General features: G+C 35.0%; 2 protein-coding genes across 5 annotated transcripts; one reads left to right on the forward strand and one right to left on the reverse strand.

The window, feature by feature from the left end:
- Positions 1-5,488: 5,488 nt before the first annotated feature.
- Positions 5,489-9,853, forward strand: LOC125220099 (putative disease resistance protein RGA3). Its single transcript, XM_048122234.1, has 4 exons — positions 5,489-8,904; positions 9,017-9,081; positions 9,396-9,524; positions 9,620-9,853. Exon 1 carries the CDS (start codon positions 5,522-5,524, stop codon positions 8,303-8,305), a length of 2,784 nt encoding a protein of 927 aa, XP_047978191.1. The 5' UTR covers positions 5,489-5,521; the 3' UTR covers positions 8,306-8,904; positions 9,017-9,081; positions 9,396-9,524; positions 9,620-9,853.
- A 3,512-nt stretch (positions 9,854-13,365) lies between these two features.
- LOC125218555 (UPF0481 protein At3g47200-like) lies at positions 13,366-16,794 on the reverse strand. Of its 4 annotated transcripts, none has more exons than XM_048120242.1 (4): positions 16,658-16,794; positions 15,033-15,931; positions 14,566-14,774; positions 13,366-13,659 (listed from the first exon to the last, which is right to left on the reverse strand). In XM_048120242.1, exons 2-4 carry the CDS (start codon positions 15,913-15,915, stop codon positions 13,654-13,656), a joined length of 1,098 nt encoding a protein of 365 aa, XP_047976199.1. In that variant the 5' UTR covers positions 15,916-15,931; positions 16,658-16,794; the 3' UTR covers positions 13,366-13,653. The 4 variants fall into 4 exon arrangements, with proteins under 4 accessions (XP_047976199.1, XP_047976198.1, XP_047976196.1 ...); XM_048120241.1 differs by having other exon boundaries at positions 14,566-14,831; XM_048120239.1 differs by having other exon boundaries at positions 14,566-15,931.
- Between the last annotated feature and the right edge of the window lie 1,653 nt (positions 16,795-18,447).

Raw genomic sequence — 18,447 nt, forward strand, 5'->3', positions numbered from 1 at the left:
TTTTTGCTATTCCGAAACATCCGTAGTGTCTTTCAGTAACTGAGTTAAATTGTGAGGTATGGCTGAGCTTGAGTTGACTGAGCGGGAAACAGAATTTGCAAATGAAGTTCAAATTGTTAGGTGTATGTATGGCGACCACAATTAAAACACTTTTGATTCTCTTTTAGGATGTATAAACCCCGATCTTGATCTACTTTTTGGACCTACCTCTAACTTTTATTGCAATCATCCTTATACAAGGATGATCTTGATTCCTGGACTAAGGTGTAATCACGTTTACAATTTTGTACTAAAAATGTCCCAAGGCATGAAGGGTAATTTGGACTTTCATATCTAGGTATTGGAGTATCATTTTAGGTTATTCAAACTATAAGAAAATATCTTATTCAGTACTTCCTTCATCCCAAGGAAGATGACCCCTTCCTTGGGCGGTACGGGTTTTTATACAATTTTATTTTGTGTGTTAATGGACAGAGTAAAGTAAGACAGAAGGAATAAAGTAGATATAAAGAAGTTTCCATTTTTTAGTAATGAGTCATCTTAGTTGGGACAAACCAAAAAGAAAAGTAAGTCATCTTCAGTGGGACTAAATGAGTACTAGAAAGAGATACCAAAAATATCATATTAAATACCTAAATGTGAATGTCTGAAAATGCTCTTCATGATTTAGGAGGCATTTTTGGTGCAAAAATTGTGATGAATAGTGAAAAAGTACCATGAATGTGGTTCCAACTTAGTCCCTGGACTACCCATGATATTTTTAAAGTTTATGGACCGTCTGCGTGCAAAACGTATAGTTCAAGTATTATTCGCATAGTTCACTCGAGATAAAAATAGTAAGAGAGATAATAGTGAAGAAAGTCAATAAAGTATGGAAAATAAAGTACTTAAGAGATAGTAAAGTAAGAGTGGGAAAAAGTGTTACCATATAGTATAAAAATGACCCAACTATAAGGGAACTTTCTAAAAAAAAAAATGGCTCAACTATGAGGTAACGGATGGAGTACTAGCATATAAAGCTTTACCCTAAATTTTTTCAGAAAGCCCAACAAAAAGACACCTAATCTTGTCGAGAAGGGTTCTATTCATTTTTTTTAAGTAATAGTCCTTCCGTCATATTCTAAGTGGAGCGTTTCTAATTTAGCACGAGATTTTATGTAGTGTTATTTTGTGAGTAAAATGGAAACAATAATGTAAGAGAGAGGAAAAAAGTAGAAAGAGTGACAATTTCATATTTAGAAATATGTCATTTAGAGTGGGACTACTAAAATGGAAAATGTATCACTTAGACGTGGGATGGAGGAATACTATATTCATCCCTTAAAAATAGAAACTATTTATAATATGGGTCGTCCCTTAAAATTTAAGACTTTATAAACTTTCTGATTTGGGACGTGAAATCACATAGTCCACTGACACTATATTCATTACTCTTTCTCTTTCTTACTTTACCCATTTTTCTTTTCAATCTCTTTTACTTACCAATTCTCCTAAGCTAACTTACCAATTGTATATTAAAATCTTTTCAAAAGTTTTTATACTCTCCGTCCCACTCTAAGCAGAGCATTTCTAATTTGGCACGAGATTTTGTGTAGTGATATTTTTTTTAATAACATGGAAGAATAAAGCAAGGGAGGGGAACAAGTAGAGAATTTCTATATTTAGTAATGTGTCATTTAGAGTGAGACATTCTAAAAAGAAAAATGTGTCACTTAAAATGGAACGGAAAGACTATTTTTCAATGGGGCTGGCAAATCGTGCGGATTGGGTCGCTATCGGGTCAACCCAATATCGACCCAATCTTATCGGGTCCCAACCCAACCCAACCCAACCCAAATCATCGTGTTCTTATCGGGTTCAACCCAAACAGATTCGTGTCGGATTCGTGCGGATTTCGTGTCATCCAAAAAAATATTGGTCATCTTTTAATGATAGTAAGTTACTACACAATATAAACGCTATACGATAACGACCGACATATGATATTGTATAATTAAAATTTGATATTACACGATAAAATAAGATATTACAAAATTAAAATAATTAATTTAAATAATATTTAAATCCAAATAATAAAATTAAAGTATATTAAAATTAAATCTAATAAATAGAGTTACAATAATTAAAATAATTATTTTTTTTTAATAAAAACTAAGTATGCATTAGTATTTTTTATAATAAAAAATAATTAATAATAGTATTAATCATATTTTTACTAATAAAATTAAAATTATAATATTTTTAAATTAATAAAAATAATTAAAATTAAAATTTAATATATTATTTTAATTAATAAAAATAATCAAAATAAATTTTTTTTTCTTAACGGATTAACCCAACCCGACCCGCATCCGACCCAACCCAACCCAAAATTTTCGGGTTCTTATTGGGTCGACCCTATAAGGACCCAAATCTTTAACGTGCGTGTTCGTGTCGGGTTAATTTCGTGCGGATTCGTGTCGGATTATCGTGTCGGATAAAAAATTGCCAGCCCTAATTGGAGGGTATACTCTATGTCTCCTTATCCCATATGCACAAAGTACTCAATTGAGCATTACATGATTAACTATTGTCGATTTTAATAGTTTGTCCAATTAGATTTTCCAATTTTCGAACTTTTCATACACTTCCTACTTCTGCGTGTGGATAGAATACCAAACTTTTCTACAAAAATCATCTAATGCCGCGACGGTACCCCACACATTCATGTGCAAGTATTCAGGGACAATTTTGCAGAGTTGGAACCCCTTGCTGTCTCCAACCACAGCAGGGGCTGTTATGCTTCACTCATCACAATATTTTAATATAATTTTATTTACTTTTATTTTTTTTATTAATAAAATATAAGTATGTGTGTGGCAGCCGCCTCTGCTGTGGTGGAGCACAGCAGGGGATCCAACTCCCAATTTTGCTCATACATTCAACAATAAAAGAGAGAAAAGACACTCTATGTTGATTTCCTAAGACACACTTATACATAAGGGAATGTCAGATTAGATATTACAATATTATTTCATTTTTCTTGTAAATTTCATTCATTTCTCACTTATGTGTCCTAACGTGTTACTTCCTCGTCCTATAAAAATATGCACTCTTTACTTTTTAGTCCGTCCATAAAAATATACACTGTCTAAATTTGGAGAGTCCTTTCTTTCTAATCAGGTGAGACTCATTCTCCACTAGTAACATGTGTGGTAGGGGTGATAACTCATCTAGGGATGGAATTTTATGAACAAAAATGTCATTTTTATTTATAAAATTCCATCCCTATATGAGTTATCACCCCTACCAAACATGACCTAACAATACTTTAATTACTTTTACTCTCTATCTTTCTCTTACTTTATCAATTTTACATTAAAACTCGTGCACCCCCAAAATGCATATTCTTTGGGGACGGAGGGAATATGTGATAGGAGGGTGTTGTACATTTTAACCATATTAACAGAATCATTAACACATATTGATTGAGCAAAACACACATATAAGTTGAACGTTTTGGCAAAGGGAAGACACATATCTAACATCCATAAGGGTACACAAAGCTCCATAACTAATTAAATTTTAACGTTATACTTCACCTACCTTCAATTATTCATTGCTTATTGTTTGTCATTAACACATAGAAATTGGAATATTGGATATATGTTTAACATAAAAAAGGTTTTTTGTGGAAGGAGATTTGTATAGGAACAATCTGAAACAATTAACCACTCATTTTTATAACTAAATTATTTATGGTCGAGTTCACAGATAATGTGCCGTGATTCCGGAAGCACACTCCATCCGACTCATTAGATAGGTTAGCTATAAGGTTTATCTCATTACTGTGGTTCCTTTGTTTAGGTTTAGAAGACTATCTAGTACTATAACACAACTAAAACACTTTTGATACATTTTAGGATCTAAATTCCCGATCTAGATCTACTTTTGGACCTACATCTAACTTTCATTACCCTTTCTTAACGATCCTTAGATTCACAACATTCTTTAAGGTCAAAACGTTCTTTACGTTTCTTTAGATTCAGGGAACTAATTAGTACTCCCTCCGTTCCATCGTAGTAGAGTTATTTTACTATTTTTGGTACGTTTCATAGTAGTAGAGTCATTTCCTTTTTTTAGTACAAGTCAACACATTTCTTGTCACTTACTTTACTCTCTCTTACTTTATTCTCTCTTTATCTCTCAACCTTTATTCTTTTCTACTTTATTATTCCTTTACCTAACTCACTTAATACATTTTTAAATCTCGTGCCAAAATAAAAAAATACCTCTACTACTATAGAACGGATGAAAGAGCTCAATAGGGGCATCCTCTCTACCATACTTAATGACTGCTTTACCATCATTCTAGGTGTGAGAGATTGCATCATTAATAGTGTTTTAGTATATTAATCTGCAAACTTATCTTTGGCGCCCCCCTTAATATATAGGACCAATTTTTGAAACCCATTGTTGCGAGTTTATTTTGATCAAATAGCAGCGAATTCATTTCGTCAGATATTTGTTCTCATGATCAAGACTAAGAATACAATTATGTAAGGCTTTCTTCGAGATAAACCTTGGGAATGCCAAATTCTTTTCGTTGATAATTCATTCCTTAAAAAATTATTTAGTATATATAATTATAGGTAGTGATAAAATTCAAACTTATATATTGTACAAACTCAAAACACCTCAACACAACTTCAACACAGTTTCAATGCAATATCAACACAGTGTAAAATTTCAAGATTTTAATGTCAACACAGTATCAACACAATATCAATACAGCATCAATCATTGACTACCGTTGAAATTCTATTGACATTTTTCTGTCGATGCTTTTTTGTGATCTATTGACATTTTTCAATAGTCCAGATCATATTTTTGAGTTTGTACAATATCTAGAGTTTTCATTTGATCATATTCCTATTACGAGGATATATATTGTTAGAGACTTGTCGTAATTTATAAACAAAATCACGAGAATATTTAATTTAGAACTAATTAGATTTTATAGCATGCCTGCATATATACTGCATTTTATTTTTATTAAATCCTAAAGTGATGCTTACTCCCAACTCTAGTACTCTACAATCCATGATGTTTCCAAACCAATTGAATAGTTGTCCACAAGTTTACAGTTTAAAAAAATTAAAATCATTTTCTCTCCCACTAGATCTCTCTAAAGAAAACCATGGATGGAGGTGTGTCTACGGCAGCCATTAGAGTTCTCATTCAAAACCTGACCGACGTTTTGAAGGAAGAGGACTATCCACTTCAAGTCGGTAGAGATGCCCTAAACCTGCGGACGACTTTAGGCATGATTGAACCCTACTTGAACAATGCTGAGAAAAAATTCATCATCCAAGAGGCTGCTATATTGTGGTTGAGGGAGCTTGAAGCTGTGGCTTTCAATGCTGACAATGTCTTAGATGAACTTAACTATTATCTTCACAAAAACGTCAACAAAACCAAGACACCATATCCCATTGATAAGGTACTATCATGCTTCTCATCCTTTAGTCATCAGCGTAAAATGTCTCATACCATCAAACAAATAAATGCGGATTTTGAGTCTATGAACAAAAGGGCAACCGATCTTGGCCTCCAAAGAATACTTTTTAAAGCACCTGCTCATGTTCATGCTTCCTCTGATCAGACTGGTCCATTCTTCATTGGAAGAGATGATGATGTGTCTAAACTAGTTTACACGCTCACCCATCTCCCAGAAGATCGGATTTTCTTCATGGTTGCTCTTGTGGGAATGGGGGGTATGGGGAAGACTACGTTGGCTAGGAAAGTCTTTAATGACGAAAGGGTAAAGAATCAATTTGGATCGCTTATATGGGTTAATGTTTCTCAAACTTTTGATCCAATAAGTATTTTCAGCAAAATACTATTAAGTTTGACGACTAGTGATGGAGTTGATAGTAAAGAAGATATCTTGAAAAATCTTCATGAAGCTCTCAAGTCTAAAACTTATCTTCTTGTACTTGATGATGTCTGGAATGAAGATATTCCTACGTGGGAAGACTTCCTAAATTCCATTGTAGGAGTTACTTCTAGTGAGGGAAATGGCATTATCATTACTACCAGGAGCCAAAAGGTTGCTTCAATTGTGGATCCATTTGAAGTTCAAATTTTAAATGAATTATCAGATGATGATTGTTGGTCCATAATCAAAGCAAGAACTTTTGATAGAAATGAAGAAGCCCCGTTGGAATTTGAGACGATTGGAAGAAAGATCGCAAAAGGATGCCATGGTTTGCCCTTAGCTGCCAATGTTGTCGGGAATGTGCTTAATCGTAAGTCTAAAGAAGAGTGGCGCTTCATCAGTGAAAGTTGGCTTTCAGATGATAAAAACGATTTCAATATCACAAAAATACTGAGAATGAGCTATGATCAGTTGTCTTCACCATCACTCAAGGAGTGCTTCGCATATTGTTCGGTTTTCCCCGAAGGTCGGGATATCCCCAAGCAGGAGCTTATTGAGCTATGGATGGCAGAAGGGTTTTTTCAACCAAACCGAATAGATGATATGGAGTCTGTGGGCAATATGTTTTTGAATATACTTCTGCAGGGGTCTTTATTGCAAGTTGCAGAGAAAGATGATCATGGAAATATTTCGAGTTTTGTGATGCACGAGCTTGTGCGTGATCTTGCATCCTCTGTTTTATCTAATAATTTAGATGAAAGTACCCGAATGCGTTACATGTTTCTCAAAGAAGAATCAAGTCCTATTTCTAAGGAAAGGGCCCAGCATTTGCGTATACTAGAATGTGAAAAATCTGATACCATGTTCTCAGACTTTAAATGTCTGCATAATCTAACTCTTTCTGGGGATCATTATAAGGAGTTGCCAAATTCAATTAGGGAGCTTATAAGTTTGCGAAGGCTTAATATTTCAAATACAAGAATTGGATATTTGCCGGAGTGGATTGATAAACTCCATTACTTGCAAACATTAAGAGTATGTAAGTCTCCTTTGGAGAGACCGATACTGCCAAGTACGTTGTCATACTTGTGGAACTTAAGGCATCTTTATATTACGTGGAACACAGAGTTGCCAGCGGATATTGGGAGATTAACTTGTCTCCGAACACTCACACACTTTAGAGTGGGCAAAGACAAAGGCTATCGAATTGAAGAACTCGGAAGTTTGAAGCATCTCAAAGGAAAGCTAGAGATTAGTAATCTAGAGAAGGTGTGTGATAAGAAAGAGGCTCTGAAAGCAAATATATTTGAGAAGTCAAACCTATCTGAATTGGTGTTAAAATGGGAGGTGGGCAGAGAAGGTGAAAGAAATGACGAGGCTGTGTTGGAAGGCCTCCAGCCTCATTCAAATGAAACTCTGAACAAGTTGACGATTTCAGGATTCCAAGGCAAAAGATTTCCATCATGGACTGAAAATGAGGCTGTTGGAAGGCTCGAAGGGTTGATTGAGATCACACTTAGTAGCTGCCAACAATGTAAAGAAATCCCGGCACTGGGACACTTGCCAAATCTCAAATTTCTTAGTTTGAGCATGTTGAGCAATGTGAGGTCTATAAATCCTTCATTCTACGGGACTGGCAGTAGTGACAGAGTCATTTTTCCAGCACTTGAAAGTATCTCACTGTTAAATATGGCCGAGCTGAGCGAGTGGACACAAATAGAATTCACCAATGCAGTGATCTTTCCTCGCCTTCAATCCCTAAAGATGCACCACTGCGACAAATTGGAATTGATTCCAATCTGGTTATTCCATAACACTGATAGTCTGTGGGAGTTGGATATAAGGCATTGCCCCAAGTTGAGAAAAGTACCAAATGGTGTACAATTTTCTAATGAAGGTAATGTAATTCCTGGCCTTCAATCCTTGAAGGTGTACCACTGCTACGGATTGGAATGTGTCCCAAATATATTATTCCATAACACCCATAGTCTCTCTGAGTTGGATATAAGGCATTGCCCTATGATGAGAAAGTTATCAGATGGTTTACACGGTATGGATGAGCAAGAAATAGAACTTGCCAATGATGTTAAGGTATTTCCTGCCCTTAAATCCTTGAAGATGCACCACTGCTACAAATTGGAAAGTCTCCCAGACTGCTTATTCTGTAACACTCATAGTCTCTCGGAGTTGGATATAAGGCATTGTCCCATGTTGAAAGAATTGCCTGCGATTGGTCAACACGCTCTCGATTCTCTGGAGCAGATGACTATAAGAGGCTGTAGAAATCTGAAGTCCATAGCGCATCCGAGTTCAATTCCCTCCTACGCCTCCATAGTTTGGAGATTCGTGATTGCCAAGAGCTGGTGGAAATGGTGGAGCCATTAGCACCTTTGCTCGAGAAAGCGTGTTTGGTGGGACTACAGAGCCTTGAGAATCTACCCAAGTTTCTTGATTGCTTGGCAGAATCACCCTTGCTAAAAGAACTGAGTGTTGTTGGTGTCCCTGAATTGGCCTCGCCCACTTGTAGTGTGGAGAATTGGCCTTTTACCAGCTTGATAAAATTGGAGATCGATGTTAGCAGGAAGTGGTCAGAAGAGAATAATGAAGCTATCAAAGTGAGAGTTGATCGCATATTGAAAAACTGCAACTCTTCACTTGGTGAGCTGGCTTTGACAGGGCTAGAAATGTGGAAATGTTTTCCTGAATCGCTCCGGCATCTCACTGCTCTCAATAGTTTAGAGCTGGCGAATTTTGGAGTAGAAGCATTGCCTGAATGCTTTGGAAAGCTCTCATCTCTAACAAGACTGAGCCTATCTAATTGTAAAAACTTAAAGGGTCTTCCCTCGATGCAGCGCCTCACCAAGTTTAAGGAATTGCGCATTACTGATTGTCCAAAATTACGCATTGAATCTGAGAAGCACAAGTTGTCGAGTAAAACCCTCATCTTCATTAACGGTCACCAACTTTAGATCTGTTGCTCAATTGTAAGTATAACTGTATAAGTTCAATTTTGGCTAGGATTTTCATAGTATTATTATGTGGTGGAATATTTTTCTATTTGGGATTGGTAATATGTTTAATAACACTCTTATGCAGGGATTGGATCGTTGATTACCAGGATTTGCATTCCTATAATATTGTGTAGAGTGAAGAGGAGAAAGGTTAGTTCTCTATCATCATCTCTGTTTCCGTTTCATTGATATACTTCTTCCGTCTGCTCTAATCGACACATTTTTCTTTTTTAGATGTTCCATTCTAAACATTTTTAAAAATAGAAACAACATTCTATCTAATTTTTTCCTCTTTCTTACTTTATTTTCTCCACTTTATTAACAAAATAACACAATATAAAATCCCGTGTAAAAAAAAAATGTCCCACACTATGCTTGGGATGATAGTAAAATAGGGACACTTGTCATCCCTCCAGTTTCTGTCTTCTGATACGCAGTACTACTAAATTCTCTCATCGTTTTAGGATGAACACCCACATGGTCTATACGTTTTGTTTTTTGTATTTCTACGGGGAAGTTGTCTACTTGGAGCCACAGTACATAACAATGATCTACTTGCTGGAGAGAGTTGATCTCTTGATTCATCTTAATTGGTGAGTTGCTAGAGAGAGTTCTTCTCCATTCAATTTGATTGAACACTTGCTATGATTTATAAATCTCATTGGCAGTGAATTATTGATTCGTGCAGGAGAAGGGAACCATTCAAAGTACCAAACTAGCTCCCAAACCGCTGATAGTGAGCTTTAGAGCATCCACATACATGCTCTTTGCCAAGACCATGAATGTGGGCCTAAACCCACTTTTATCATTTTTTACTCTCTGCTCTTCCGCAAGATCACAACAACATATATGATCTTCCGCAAGAGCATGCTCAAGGGTCTCACCATTCTATTATTTAATTTAAACACTTCAATTACTAAAATATTCGCACAATATTAAAATGCATTAAAAATACCTGAAATACTATTACAAATTACTAAAAAATTAAAAATTACATAATTAAAATCCTAAAATTAAAAATTACATAATTAAATTCATAAAATTAAAATAACTAACTACTTGTGGCCGAATTTCACCCAAATGTGTTTGATTAGGTCTTCTTGAAGCTCAATGTGGGCTTTGGTATCACGCATTGTCAATCTTCTTTCGATCCTCTCGTGCATCGTCGTATGCACACCTCAGCGTGAGGGAGACCTTGCGGTTGAGCTTCCGGCTTCATCCTCGTCGGAAAAGCTATCCGCTCTCAGTCCTTCGTCCGACTTTTAACATGCGGAAATGGCGTCAGAAATAATCTGCCGGAAAAATAGTCGCGAATAAGCCTTTCGTGGGTTCCCTCCCGGTCAGGAGGGATGTAACGGGATTTGATCTTGTTGGTCGAGGAGGAGGGGCGGGGGCAGCGGCAGCAACATAGGCTTCACATGCGGCACAATATTGTTGATAGTATTCTTGTTCTTCGCGCTCTGCTTCTGCAATGATTTCGTTCGGATCCATTTTTGAATTTAGAGAATGTTTGAGTGATAGAGGAAGATGTAGGTGAGTTGTATGAAAAATTATGAGTATGATTGAGAGATAATTCGATGTAAAAAATGGATGATGAATGTGTGTATTTATAGATGATTTTTGGAATAATTTTTTTTTATAAAAAAAATGTCAAAAAACGGCTATCTTTTTGGGAATCTAATTTTATTTTATTTTTTTAATTTTTGGAATTATTTTCGTTTTTAAAAAAAAAATGAAATTTAACAAAAAATCCGTTGGCAAATCAGGAGGCACCATGTAGGCGTGCTCTTCGGCACAGCGGTGCTCTTGCTATCGAGCGGGGCCATGCTATCGGCAAGAGCACAGCGATGAGCAGGGCACTCGCCGCACCGACGGCACGGCGGATGCTTTTAGTCAAGAGCACCTACGGATGCTCTTAATATATTTTGTGCACCCACCAATAACAATGAACCGTCGTATTTGCGTGCCCTTATTCTCAGGCCTGTTTGGCAGAGTTCATTCATTCCTTATTTTATGAAATTTAAAATAAAATTGTTACTCCCTTCCTCACTCTATATTGAGCATTTTCTATTTGGCTTATTCATTCCTTGTTTTCTGAAATTTAAAATAAATTTGTTACTTTCTTCGCCTCACTTGAAATAGAGCATTTTTTATTTGGCATGAGATTTTGTGCATTTTTTTTTTTTTTTTATAATTTGAATGGAGAAACAAAAGTAAAGATAATGGTATTATGGCGTTTTTTCATACACAATAATATTTGATAAATAAAAGAAATTAATATTTTAATATTATACTTTATGAATAAAATATTAATGAAACAACATTCACCATTGTGCATTCAGTCAAGGGGATTCAAATCTTAATTGTACCCCTTTATTCTAAAGTAAATTTTCAACTTAGTGATGATAAGGACCGATTTAAGAATTTTTATTTTTATTTTATGTTTTAGTTTTAACTTATCCATGACTACTTGCTACATATATATATATACTACTTGCTACATATATATATATATATGGGGCATGTTAGGGTGCCACCACCCCTTAAAATAACACCATACCACCATTTCTAGTCAATCATTTGTACACGTGGACGAATAATAAGCTGCCACGTGGCAAAAAAAAATCTGGAAAAAGACGGGCAGCAATATGCTGGTCTTTATACAACAATTTTTCTTGAACAGCAATATCCGACCACTATACACAATCTATAGATTGTTGTGTAGTGTTTGTAATATTGTTGTGTAGCGTTTATAATATTGCTGTATAAGCGTTGTCACGTTGTCATTTTAAGAGGGGTTGTCATTTTAAGAAGGGTTGTCATTTTCTTTCTGCTATGGTAGTTGTAGGACGCGGGAATGAAAAATATACCAGAATATCGATATACTGAACTTATTAAAAAATATTGAAATTTTAGTATATTGATTTATGCCTTCTCCTTGCCGCTTGAAGATTTGGCGGCCTTTCATAGGATATTGACATGTTCATACTACTTGGACCATAGTGTTGAATCTTTTTATTTTTATTTTTATTTATTTATTTTTTAAAGCCACTAGTGTTGAATCATCTCACAACCATACGTACTTCTATATCCATTCTCGACTAGTTTAGTTAAAAAATTGGCTAAACCTGAGCTCACATCAAACTTGTAACGCCCCTGTTTAGTTGGCAATCAACTGATCGATGTACTTCAATAAAATATCCCTAATTATATACTCTTTTCGTCTATATCCATATTTTTTTAATGTCATAGGATTTTAGGAGGAGTTGTTAGATAGAGTAAGTAGAGAGAAAAATGAAATTGAATATTTTAATGAGGAGAGAGGAGAGATATGTTTTTCTAAATTTAGAAATTGAACAGTGGGACAGAATAAAAAGAAAAGATGGACATCTTGAATGGGACATAAAGAGTAGTATACAATTTTGCATATACTACTCCCTTCGTCCCGCAATAGGAGTCATATTCAGTTATGGCACGGGTTTTAAGAAATGTAAAGAAAAGTGAGTTGAATAAGTTAGTTGAATATTCTCAATATTATTCTCTCTCTTACGTTACCATTTCTCTACTTCAATTATTTATAAACGAGTGCTCAAAAGTGACTAGGACTGCTAAAGCGAGACGGAGGGAGTACATTAGTTTTATAATCAAATATGAGTGAAATAAGTTGGCAGAATGTGAAGTATATTTATCATTTATGGTAAAAGTGAAATAAGACTCTTATTATGGAACAAACCGAAATAACAAAATGTGACTCTTATTGCGGAGAGTAGTATTTAAGGAATCGAGCCACATGTAAGCGTTGGATTGTATAACTTTTAAATAATATGGAAGCATTAAAATTGATTTTGATTTTGATGAAAATGTTTCGAATGAATGTTGTAAAAACACTTTAAAAGATTACACAAAATGAGATGAGATTGGCACTCCAAGCATTTATTGACACTTTGATCAACCATTCAACCGAAGCGGATCTCCTACTCCAATAATCCTGTAGTATTCCTACTCCAACACTCACAATAAAATAAAATAATCTTATAATATAATTTTATTTTGCTGTGAATGTTGAAGTAGAAATGGTGCTTGATTGTTGGAGTAGGAGATCCACTCTAAAGTTAAAGACGGAAGTAACACACAGGGAAATTCTTTTGTGGAGAGCCTTCCCAAATATACAAACAATCTAGAAAGAATAAAATGAGAGGGATTTACAGAGTTCATCACACAATGTGATAAACAAAGTGGGGGTATCACTTCACTTATAACAAAATATAGAGAAATTTATTCGAAGGCTAACAATATTATGCCAACTTGTAACATAATCAACTAATATTAAAATCAATGAACTTTTTTACAATTTATCACAAAAAAGTCATTTTCACTTCCTCTACATTTATGTTCAGTTTTTTTTTCTGAGTAGTAAAACACAACACGAGCATCTAAGAATTCGTAGAGAAGACACTAATTCAATAGATTCAGAAATGATATTGATATTGACTTAGGATACAGTCGTCAATATTTTCCAACATCATTCACAGATACAATAAAAATAAAAGTTGGAATGATACGTAAAATGCAAGGTGAATTATGTGAATCTTTTCAAAGGTAACTAGTCACCACATGGTTTGCATTACTGGTAACAAGGTCTTACCAAAATATGCTCAACATAATACATCTCTAACCAGTTTTCCTTCTCTACAAATACAAGGACTTCTTTCATCCTACTCATCAAACCTTAATAAACAATAAAATAATATTAGAACAACAAAAAAAATTAAATTAAAAAGACACAAGGAAGAAAGAAAAAAGAAAAAGAAAAATATTGGGCATAGCATCTAAAGGACTCGATTAATAAAGAAATGCCATGAATCACTTAGTCAAAGTAAATGGTAATTTAGCCTATATTTAGGGATGTCAACTGGGTAGTATAAGGATTTTTTCTGCTATTTGATTCATGTCAATAAATGTGAACATTTTTGCTGGCCAGAATGAAAAGAACAGATGCAGTGTGGAGAAGGATTCATTAGACTCAATGATGTCCCGAGGAAAAGCATTACTACACAAGAACCACTGAACCAAATAAATATAGTACTCCCTCCGTCCCACAGTAGATGTCACACTTTCCTTTTTAATTTGTCCCACAAAAGATGTCACATTTCCTCTTTTGGAAAAAGTTCCTTCTCACATCAATTATAAAATTATATTTTCTATCACCACTTAACACACAAAATAACATCTCCTAAAATCCCGTGTCATCGCCCAAGTGTGACATCTACTATGGGATGGAGGGACTACTAATTGGTATCAGAGGGGACCCAAGTCGATGATGGATTTATATCTTTATCTCTTCCTATCCACGTGATGGAAGTTCGATGTGTCATTCCGGCCCACACATGAAGGGCGTGTTAAAACTTTTAAATCTTGTCTCACATCAACTTGATGATGATCCTAGCTTGTCTATATAAATATGGATAACCCTCCCCTTTATAAGGTCTTTAAGGGATGAGTGACTCATTTCTAATAGGTAGGAATACTTAGAATGCTAGAGGTTGCTAAACAAGCATCATAGATAAGATAAGTATATGAATATACTAGTAATAATTGAATATTAGAAAAATGTGATGAGATGCAACTCTATACCTGGAGAATTGAGCAGACTGTTTGTATTACTGTAAGAATGAGCAACACGGTTGCAGCGAGAACAGATAAGAAGGACCAAGGATTGCTGAAATAATTGCGTTTCAGCATCCCTCTCCATCTGAAACATTTGGCTCTCAACTGGTGAAGCCGATCCTTGTGGTACTCATTCAACTCTCCACAAAGCTCAGCAAAATAGAAATCATTTGCTTCTGTCACAACATCCTTGTACAGAGTGTTAAACAAGTTTGCTACTTGTTGGCTATCACCTAATTTATTGTCAATGATGCTATGATCAACAAGTATATCAACATCACCAGAAGTGTCTATCAAGCTATCCATGAGTATGACATAACTTGTAATATTTTTGGAAAAGTACCCAACATGGCCTAACTGTTCGAAGGCTATAAGATTCCGAAAGAATGTCTCAGTCGATGCATTTACTGTCAATTTGGGGATAGTCAACACACCTTTATCTTTGGCAAATGGAACCTCAAACAAGCAATTTCCTTCTCCACTCTTAAACTTGACTCCAGCTTCCTGTAGCTCGGTTACACTGCGACTATATTCAAATTTACCATCTGGAGATGGTTTTTTTCGCACACTTTCCGGATCATGAAAAAGGCCAGGTTTTTCTGCTGGAGCATCATGAAGAAACAGAAGAAGCTCAATAAAATGCCTAGCATTATAACAATGAGCTGTCAATGGTACCTTGTGTGTGTTACCAACATACTTGAAAAACTTGTGAGCAAGACTATAAATGGTGACTTCCTTTTCTTCGTCTATGAATGAAAGATCCACAAAACTCAACAGGCTCTTCATTATTCTTATAGGTAGTTGATTCTCTAGTAACAACATATCATGCAACAAATCATTGTACATGTAATGATGGAGAAATAATACCTCGTTTTTGTCCCTCAGCTGAACGAAATAGTTCTCTAGGAAAAGTTCGACGATAAATATTCCATCCAACACAATAACTTCAGTAAGTTGCTCAGGAGAGAGGTGAATTTTACCCTCATAACACCCACGAACAAAACTTTCTTCCCTTGCTGCAAATTGGACTAAGGCATGCAGGTCAACTGCAAATCTGCTCAAGAAATTATTCATGAATTTCAGTTTGTAAGATTCCATGCCATGAAGTTGGACTCGATCATGGTGTAGTGGACCAATTGACACCAATCGAGGAGTGTAGGCTCCTTCATTGGCAGCCCGAAGCTTATCAGAAACATTGTATATGCATGCTGCATACGAATATGAAGGATCACCGGACAACTTATCTAACTTTTGATCGAAGGAAGTTACCAAGATTTCAATCATTTTAGTTTGATATTTTTCATCTTCAGAACTCATCTCCTGGATATGGGACCTGTTAGAAATATAGAGACTACACATAAAGACATCAATTGTACATTTACAAACATATATCAATGTATCTCAAGTATGCAAACTCTACTTTTTTTAGTTATTCAAGAATACGCAGCTACTTTCTTTGGATAAAATGTCATTGGGATCTCTATAATGTCCTCGTTTTACAGCCATGATAGAAATATTCGCCTTCAAAATATCTAACGCCAATCTTAATTCTACATATGCTATGAACACATGGAGAAGGTAATAAACAAAAGTAGGATTACATTTGCAAATTGCAATATAATAAATATATTCAATTATGCAACAGCAAATACTCCCTCCATTTCCAAAGAAAATGCACTTTGAGTTTTACAGAGTTTTAATACAAAATTGGTAACTTAAAGATACATAGAGAAAACAAGTAATCCCTTCGTCCATGAAAAATTGAGCACATTTGTCATTTCTGGTTGTCCACGGAAAACAGAGTACATTTAAATTTAAAAAAGTAAAGTTTTCAACGAATCAAATAATCTCTTACTTTTGAATTTTAAAAGAATCAAATGCAGGCAGCTTCATGACAAGAAAAAATAAGCAAGAGTTAGCAAGCACAGTTCCACCCTTTCAACTTGCATATAAATGAAAAACCAAGAATGAAAATTAGAAACTAACTAAAAGTATTAGGAGGCAGATCTATAATTTTCGAGTATTTCACTAGTTAAGAGATTCAGACAACTAAGACTACCTGATACGACTATATCAAAACCCGAGCAGCTAGAAAAGGCAAATGATAACCCTGGGCCTGCAAACTCGGTGAATTAACAGCAGCAGGAACTGAACCAGGAGAGAGACACGGGAAAAACGGCAGGAACAAGGTCAGGATTGTTGTTGTGTGATCGAAACATAATATCATTTTATAAACAAAATATATCATTTTTATACAAAAATATTATTTTTAATCCTTTAAAATGTCATTATTCTTAGACTAAAGTCCATTTTTGGTCCTAAACATATAACGATTTTACGATTTAGATTCAGAACACTATCTTTTGAATTATTCGGTCCTCACAAATAAAAACAGGTCACATTTAGTCCGAACTGGACAGAACTGTTTAAATTAAACAGTCAACGAATCTTAATTCGATTTTGACCGGATTAAGTTAATAATTACTCCCTCCATCCCAAATAATTTATCTCACTTTAACCGGGCACAGGTTTTAAGAAAATGTAATGAAAAATGATTTGAAAATTTTAGTGGAATGTATGTCTTTATATATTAGTTTTATAATAAAATGTGAGTAGGAATGAATTAGTGGAATATGAGGTCCACTATCAAAATTGGTAAAAAGTGAAATGAGAAAAATTATGAGACGGACCAAAATAGAAAAATGAGACAAATTATCTGGGATGGATGGAGTATATTTTATTAATGCCTAATATCTAATTAACCCAAAACTAAAAAATTACAAATTTTAAGTTAATAACAAATATTACAAAAATAATTTAAAACATAAAATGATTTAACAAAATTATATCAAATGAATCGATGCCTCTTTCTTCATAATTCCTACACTCAATCGTCGTTTATATCCCAATCTCTCTCACTTTGCACACTTGGAAAACACCATAGTTTTCGCCGGCGATTCGGAGTAAGGTTCTCGCCAGCGATTCCACTGCAGTTCGCGGCGGCGATTTACATAGAAATCAACCGTCGATTCAACCAGCTCCGAGTGAAAATCGAGAAAGTAAGCTTTGCTTCATGCTTAATCTCGTTCAAAAGTGGTTTCACTATTTTTGTGTCGATTTGTCTTGATTTTATCTCGATTCTACTCCCTCCGTCCCATAAAAGTTGAGTCGTATTCCTTTTTAGTCCGTTCCAACAAAGTTGAGTCATTTCCTTTTTTAACAGAAGACAAAACATCTAATCACTCTTACTTTATTCCATCATTTACTTTACTCTCTCTTTTCTTTCCTACTTTTTTCATCTCTCCTATTTATTTAATATAAATTCTTAATCTCCGTGCCCAAAAGTTTTGTCTCAACTTTTATGAGACGGAGAGAGTATTTTATTATGAATTGATTTGTCTCGATTTTGTCCTATTATGCAATTAGGGTTTTCATCATTTGGTATATGCGCTATGTGGTGGGTTGGCTGAGTGTGTTGAGCATGTCGGGAATATGTTTTTTGAATTATGCGTGTATGTTCTTCGATGTGTGTTGGTGGGAACCAAGGTTGGTGATGGTCAACATGTCGGGTATAATAATCTTTGATGTGTGTTCTGCTTAGAATTTTAAATGCTTATGGTCTGGAGTTGGGGAACAATTTTGATAGTGGGGACCACACTTGTTGAAATAAATATTTGGTTGTTTAATGTAAATATTTTGGACTGATATGATTCTTTTTTTGTGTATAAAAGATGAGACCTTCACAACACGGGTGCATTATTCTGGTGAGATGGATGAAAGCCGTGAAAGTCGTGGAAAACAATATGTGGATGGGATGATTGAGTACATCCACAAATGTGACCCAGACAA

Source organism: Salvia hispanica, chromosome 4, assembly GCF_023119035.1.
Source record: "Salvia hispanica cultivar TCC Black 2014 chromosome 4, UniMelb_Shisp_WGS_1.0, whole genome shotgun sequence".
NCBI classification, from domain to species: Eukaryota; Viridiplantae; Streptophyta; class Magnoliopsida; order Lamiales; family Lamiaceae; genus Salvia; species Salvia hispanica.